The sequence below is a fragment of the Anser brachyrhynchus genome, assembly GCF_964034855.1.
Source record: "Anser brachyrhynchus genome assembly, chromosome: 2".
Taxonomy (NCBI): domain Eukaryota; kingdom Metazoa; phylum Chordata; class Aves; order Anseriformes; family Anatidae; genus Anser; species Anser brachyrhynchus.
In genome coordinates, this window is record NC_137695.1 from 83,502,361 (window position 1) to 83,510,485 (window position 8,125).

Genomic DNA, 8,125 nt, shown 5'->3' on the forward strand with positions numbered 1-8,125 from the left:
GCTCTCATTCAGTCTTTTGCTGCAATTAGAAGTCATAATTTCTGGTGCAAATACATACTATGTTTTAACACTAACATAGATGCTAGTAATGTTCTTAATACACAACTCTGAAAATACTGTTGCTTAGTTTTCTCACAAAGTATATGGGTAGTGTGTGGCACTTAGTCTATTTTCTCATTGGTATTTTGAAGTGCTAGGTATACATTTGATATGATAGCTTATATAACAGAAGTTTATATATCATAAACCTGGATTTTTGCAGAATGCCACTCCTAAACTGATGAGATGGTTGAATCAAAATTTACAACAATATACAAGCTTTGAAACCTAAACCCCCACACCAAAATTCACTGTAACATACAAGTTTTTATATCTATAAATTTATGTATACATATATATACAACACATATATATAACATGTATATCACACATATAAGGTATTTATGGTATTCATGTAACATATATGTTATATATGTGCTGTATATACATAAAAATACACTCCTTTTTTCCTGGACAGGGCTATGCTTGAGTTAACAGAGGCATGACATTGAATAGGAATGTGTGACAGGATAGGAATATCCAATGTTGAATGTAAAACAGGAAGTTTCCGTTTAAAGTGTTCCACCTCCAGAAGCAAAGTCTGGTTATGTGATATTTTTCCAGGGTTTTCTGTAGCTAATCTTTTATAAGAGACATAATGACTGTGAAAGTAGCCAATATGCCAAATAATGAACACTGAAATATTAAGACTAGACTATTTTTCTGATTCTTCAGTGAAAAAGTTGATTTATATTCTGAAAGACTAACTACATTTCAAAATGTATTTTTCACTGTTTTTCCATGAGTAGGACATATTGTTATTTTGACATATTAATAATATATTTTTAAGCCACTCTTCAATGGACAGATTGAACTAATAATTATGCTAATCAAGCTAGAGCTTCCATTTACATTTCTTGCTACATCCAGTTCCTGGGGGCAGACATTAAATCCTAAGCCTCCAGAAATTTCAAGGATTGCATTATTACCTTCATCTGGCAATAGCACAATGATGAACAGTGTGAGAATCAAGTATGATTTTTTTTTGGTGGTGATGGAGAAATGTGTGCTATTGAACTTTGATTCAGTTCTATGTTTGCCTTGTGCCCAGTCCCTTAAGGCCCTGTTTTCATACCCCCAGTTTCATTTTTTTTTTAATGTCTTTTCTGTCTTCTCAGCTTCAAAGGATCCACACTTATATTCGTGTCCAGTCTACAAAAAGACTGTTCGAACAGATCTGAATTACATTGCTGCCATGGATCTTAGAACCCTTCAGCCTCCAGAGCACTGGGTACTGCGTGGGGTAGCACTTCTGTGTGATGTCAAATAATGTTAAAAAAGGGTTACTAATTCTTTTCTGATTTGAAATATTAGCATTGATGTAGTTAGCTATATGATAGATTGTTTTATAAAAATGTATTTTCTAAGTCATAGACGCCATTATGGCCATTTTAGTATTTTTTTTCTCAATAAACCTGTACATTAGGCTTATAAAGGCTAAATCTTAGAGTAATAGTAAGTTTGGTAAATAGATTCAAGCACTACCTTTGATATTTTGGTTTTCATGATAAATATTTAGAGTTCCTATCTCACTAATGTCTATTTTATTTTGAATAAAGATTGATTTGAACATTGTTACTTTTCAGTGGTTAATTATGGTTGTGTCAGGGCTTCAAGCAGCTAAATACATATCTTTATTTTTTATTCTTTTTTTTTCTTTTTTTTTCACCTATGGAAAGCTAAGATGAATTGATTATTCATATTAGTTAATATACTTCATGATGGTGTTCCAAGATTATCTTCTGGCTGATAGTTTCTAGGTGGCTTGCTCTCTAAATAAGGAAGGTAAGCCTGGAACAATGTTGTACCTGTTCCATCACTTGGAAAACAATTTCATTGTGTTACACAGGAAAGCAAGCATTTGACAACTGCCAGAATTCCTTATTACCTGATTCATGACCTGTAAATAAGTAATGGAGAGAAAGAAAATCGTTCCATAAAAATGAAGTTGCTTCTTCTTTTTTTTTCTTTTTTTTTTTTTTCCATGTGCTGGTACACCAGATGTGAGTCAACCTTCATCAAGGTTATTAGTTGTATGACAGCAGCTTTAGCTTCGTTCCTGCTATATTTTTACAATGTTGTGATTTTATATATTGTCCGTTTTCTTTAACCTTTTCTACTTATGTGCTGAAGTCTTTTTGCATCTCAGCTAGCTTAAGTTCACGTGGGAGTATATCTTCAGAGAGAAACGTTAATACCTCTACTTAGTTGAACACTGTTGGCTTTGCAAATCAACTACACTTTTGTAGTCATCAAAAAGTCTTTTTTTTTTTTCTTTTTGAGTCCAATAGGTCATGTACCTTAGAGTGATCCACTAGTCATTCAAGCTAAAAAGTACTGTAGAAGATTCTATTAAGCTAAAAGAAGGGAGATTTAGTTTAGATGTTATAGATGTTAGGAGGAAATTCTTTATACAGAGGGTGGTGAGGCACTGGAACAGGTTGCCCAGAGAAGTTGTGGATGCCCCATCCCTGGAAGTGTTTAAGGCTAGGTTTGATGGGGCCTTGGGCAACCTGGTCTGGTGGGAGGTGTCCCTGTCTATGGCAGGGGGGTTGGAACTGGATGATCTTTAAAGTCCCTTCCAACCCAAACCATTCTGTGATTGTATGATTCTAAGAGGAAGCAGAAAGAGAAAGTATTGCTGGTGCGTCTGTCATACATAAATGCTGCAACAGAGAAGCTATTTTCAATTCTATGTCAAATCCACACATGGAATTTGAAGGGTTCCACTTTCAGAGATTATAAGGAAGAAAGAAAAAGGAAGTTTTTATCACAGTGGGCAATACAGTTCCATCTTAAAAGTGTAGTCATCATTACAAAGATTTTTTTTTTAAAGTACATTATTAAATTCTATGTACTAACTGGATTGCAGAGAAAGTATCTCATTCTGAATTGTCATTCATTAAATTCTTTTGATTTTAAAATTAATATTGAAGAAAGATTTTTTTTCCTATATATTATGCTTTTTTTTTTTCTTCCTTCCCTTGCTTGGACAATTATCCTGTTCTAACTAGCTGGAGCTGAACATACAATGTGGCTTCTTAATGAATCTTGAAATGGAGCTTGACTAGTGCTCATATACAACATTCTTATTTTTATCAATCATGTTTTAACATCGTGTTTGCACGATAAGCATGATATATGTGTACAAATATCTGAAGGATTCTGGAACATATACAAGGCTTAGGAAAAAATGCTGCTGAGTTAGATTCATATGAGACATAGCTCATCAGCTGTGTAAAATAAAAGATCTATTAAATAGATGAAGAAAAATGACATAGTTCTTTATGGATCTTAAGATGTACTTGATTTACAGTTTACTGGAGCATCTGGCATCTTCTTTCAAACTATAATATGCAGCTTTTCCTTAAAATTTTCCAACTGCTATACAACTTTTTTCTTTACTTTTTGTTCTTATAAAAGCTTAAATTTAAAATATCCAGCATGAGTGACAGTGTATACGTGTTTGTGTATGAATATAATAAAAGGAAAATGAAAATCTGGGCTTTTAAACTAACCAGCGAATACAAGTTGCCAATCTGAATTTGCCTGTGAAGTCTGCACATAGGTAGGAACAGAAATTTCTTTGTATTTATGTGCATATCATATCTTTTAAGGAAGTATCCAAAACAGAGAATAATAACAAGAAGAACCAACACTGAGAAAGCTGGCAGAAGAGTGAGAAGATAGAGAAGAGTGAGAAATATATTAAATATTTTTATTTTATGTTTTAAATATTTATTATTTGAAGTGGATACTGCCTCTTAACTTTTTAGTGAAGCCATTATTTATGCTGTAATCACTCTGAGAACTGTAGTAGCTATTTCAGTTTTTGCTGTTGGAGGGTATGAGATATTCTACCTTGGCAAGAAAAACAGCAGATGTTTGACTGGTGTTTTATAAACCTTTTTTTTCCAAAGATGTTATCTTAGGTCAAGAAAATTTGGGCAAAAAAGAAGAACCAGGAAACTACCTGAAAGAAAAGCACTTAACATGGTCTAACAGAAGGTACTGTAACTTGTAAGACAGTGCTTTTGCATGCATTTTCTGCAAATAACTTTGTTTGCAGTTTCTCTGTTTCTCTAGAAACAGTTTTTCTGTTTCTCTAGTTTCTACTGCAAGAACTGCAGTCAGTATATGTAGCTCTTCACTCAGAGCACCGCCGTCCTGCCCAACTTCCATAACTTGAATATAAAATGACTTTTTTTTTTTTCCTTGAAAAGAAAGTAAGCTAGAATATCTTTTCAATTAGCCTTACTAAATCATATGTCACAGTATGCTTCCCTGTATTTAGGCTGAAACAGCTCATATCTATCTTGCTTGCTCCAAGTGATCTGTGATTCCAGCATAGTAACAGTAGATTAGTTTGGGAAGGGTACTATAAGTAATCTTTCTTTTTCCTTGCTAATCTGATCAATACATACTTAGAAAATAAATGCTGAATGATGGTGAAGCCTGCTGGCTCTGTATGTGATTGTGGCAAGAGTGGGTGTGCAAACCTGGCCTAGAAGTTCTGTGTGAAATAAAATGTGTTCAATACATCTCCCTTTTTTTAGCTATTATTTGCAAAAATCAGTTCCTTTGTACTAACTTACATAAATCAATATTGTTTCAATTGAGATGTTTTGAAGAAAATATACAGACAATAAATAAATTATTGGAGTCAAAATTGAAATGACTGTGCCTTCAAAGAAAAATGTTCATTTCATGCACAAAATAAGTTGCTTCACATTTCTTCTTGACACTGTGTTGTGGAATAATCAAGCTCAAAAATATATACTAGAGTATGTAGTGACATGTTGAGTTTTCATTTTAAGTATTTTGAAGATATTCTATCATTTTTAGTGATAGAAAAAGTGAGCCAAGAAAGAAGTAATTCTTGCTGAAGAATAAAAAATCACTTAACACTTGATGTTTTCCTATTTTGGTCACCAAATTCTGTATAGTAATCCTTACTTACAGAGGACAAATAAAACTATTCTTTATTCTTTCAAAGCAAGAGGTCTCAAGTGAATAATATTTGAAGTTCAGTATGTTTGCTACTTGGATAAAGTGAGAAGCAAATTAAGAAATACATTTATGCATAATAGGAGAAATTTCACAAAAGGAGGATGTACAACAAAACATGGAAATGAAATCTTTATGAAGAAAAATACTGTCTTTGAATTGCAAAAATTTGATCAACTGATTTTGGTGTTACACTGTTGTACCGGCATAATAAAAATTGTGCTTGATCCCTACACAATGAATGAGAAATTGCATCATGAGTTGAGTTTTTAAGCAGGTTTGAGTGAATCTTTTCTCCTTTAATTCAATTAAAAAAAAAAAAAAAGAAAATAATATTCCTCCAAGAGCTAGTTGTTTGCACTGGATATACAGTGGTTTCTGGTCTCTATAATACTAAAATGACCAGATGGAAAACCAGACCCTGGAAATATCATCCAACAATGTTTGGTGTTTTATGTTTGGTGTACGCAGTCGAGTACAACCAGAGATGTTCTCAGAATAGTACTTCATGAGCAGGTTGCTCTTTTACCTTGTGTTGAATGAGTTCTTGTCTTTGAAAAGAAAAAAAAAAAGGCTCAGAAGAAGTCAAGGGAGTGTCATGTTAGAAAGTAGAGGAGACCAGAATCACCTCAATATTTTATTGTACGTTCTATTTATTAAATTAATTTTATTTTAGGGTAAATGTTCTCTAGATCTATTACTTGTAACTATGGATGTTAGCTGTGGTATCACATGTATGCAGATGTTGAGTATTAGACATGTATAGCGTACTTCTCTTTTTCTCACACACTATATAAGTAAGTTTCAGACATTGTCTTTTCAGATATTTTATCAAACCTTTGAGAACACTGTTACCATTCTAAATTATCACGATGACTTGATTGTGTTGTAGATTCACAGTGCCTATGGGTATAAAGAAAGTGGCAGGATTTCACAGCTTATGTTGTGGAACAGGGAACATCTGGACTCTGGATGCGGTTCTCACTATTTAATCACACTGGTTTTGTTTCTTTTTCTAGCACCTTTGCATTGGGAGTATGGAAATCAGATATGTTCCAGAGATTAAATTTTTGGTATTGGTATTTGCAAAATGCGCTGACAGTGAAAAGCATAGGAACAGTACAAACGTCTTTATAATTAGACAGTTCAGAGCTTTGGTCTATGTTACTGTATCTTGCATCTTGTAGGTTTTACAAGGCACACTGTGGCACTGGGACAGTCAATAAAAAAACGTCTTTGTACTTTTTCTCAAGAAGAGATTGTTCCTTGCATTAAGTGGAGATAAGAGAGATCTGAGGAGGGATCAAGACGATTGAAATGGGTACTGAGAACAGAGCAGTTTCTGCCATTCATCTAAATAAGGTTAAGGCTCAGGGGTGGAAGCTTTTGAAATAAAAGCAGCTCTGTTCCTGAACTTATTTGATAAAATAATCTTGCTTGCCCTCTTTCTCTTCTGACTTCCTTTATTTATTTATTTTCAGTGGGAATATTTTATTTCCTTGATTATAGTATTTAAACCCCATAATTATTGTTATAAAGGGTACAAGTAGAAGTGTCTAATAATTTTAGATAGATTGATTACAGTTAATACACAGTTCAGTGAATGACGTATTAAATGGTTCTCTTTTTTTCAATAATCTTTTGTGGCTCAGGCTGTGGAAATGACGTATGAAAAATACTAAACGTGTAAAAAAGAATAAAATTCTAGGTATGGTACAGCTTGTCTAATTGAGGCGTTCATCTGATTTGATGCTTCTATGTGCTCAATCTTGGCATTAACCAACATTATTTAATATATATAGTTATAAAATGACATTAAGATATTTTATGTTTTTAATTTATGTTAGATTAATACAAATCCGAATGAGTTTCCTTTAATAGAAATTAAAAGCTATTTGTCTTTGTAATCATCTACAGACACTGTTTTCATGGTGATTGCTGGAAGGAGAAAACTATTAAAGAGAAATGTGTTTATTACAGGAAAAGTGCTGAGAATGAATTTACCTAAAGTGCTGTCTTATGCATGATAGAAAAAAGGCAAAGAGATCTTTTCCAATTTTCTTAATTACAGAAGATCACGTGTGACTGCTCTAAGTAGAAAATATCCTATCGAATTAAAAACACTCACATACAAAATAAGCTAAGGAAAGTTTGTTTTCCATAACAAATTTCTAAGTAAAAGAATACTTTTAATTAAAAGAAAAATATATGTGTGCACAAAATAAATGTTTTAAATTGACTTTAGATGACAGAGATTTTATTGAGTTGTGTAATGGAATTGGAGTCTGAAAGTTCTCACAAGTAAAGGTGAAATATGTAAGTGTCTGACCAATAAGTCAAAAGGTTCAATAAATCGCAATTAAATGTAGGCAAGCAATAAAGTGCATATTACAATTATAGACAATTAATTGCAAATTTCAGAAAACAGTTTAAGCATTGTGGCTTTAAGATCTTGGTCTAAATGGTCAAATATATTATTCCTAATATAGCTGCAAGGCAAGATTATGTAAAAACAAACGAACTAACTACAAAATGACAAAAAAAAAAGTTTCATCTGAATAGTTTTATCTGTCATTGACAACTGGTAAGTTTGCATGCATAAAATACCAATTTCAGACATGATTATAAGTATTTTAGACCTAATCTGCTTTCTAGTCTCAGAGGTTCAGCAGCCAGAACAGCAGAATTAAGGTGATAATCCCAGAGCATTTTTAAAATGCAGTCTCTTCTCTGTCTGGAGATACCTACTTTGAGTATTGTGCCTTGGAGAAAGCGAGGAAGTGACTGTGCATCCCATTTGCATGCAGGATCCAGTTCTGACTGGCTGAAGTACCATATCTGAGATAAAAGGCTAATGTGGAAGGAAGGTAGCAGGGACTGTCTTGGTGCCGCTGTGGACAGCTTCAGCTGTGTCTGAGAAGAGAAGCACATCTACTGCTGTGAGTGTTGTAAGAAAAGTGCTCTCTGTAGGCACATTTCCTAACAGAATTGTGTTCTCTACTGTTTAGTGCTCATACTC

General features: G+C 33.3%; 1 protein-coding gene across 7 annotated transcripts in view; it reads left to right on the forward strand.

The window, feature by feature from the left end:
• DNAH5 (dynein axonemal heavy chain 5) overlaps positions 1-6,867 on the forward strand; it is a 152,279-nt gene extending 145,412 nt beyond the window's left edge. For 4 of the 7 annotated variants that reach the window (XM_080579301.1, XM_080579304.1, XM_080579306.1 and 1 more), the window contains one exon: positions 1,218-6,867. In XM_080579301.1, the coding sequence (XP_080435427.1) occupies positions 1,218-1,369 (152 nt within the window). In that variant the 3' untranslated portion in view covers positions 1,370-6,867. The remainder of the gene's footprint in view (positions 1-1,217) is intronic. The other 3 variants (XM_080579303.1, XM_080579305.1, XM_080579302.1) reach the window with 1 other exon arrangement.
• The last annotated feature ends 1,258 nt before the right edge of the window (positions 6,868-8,125 follow it).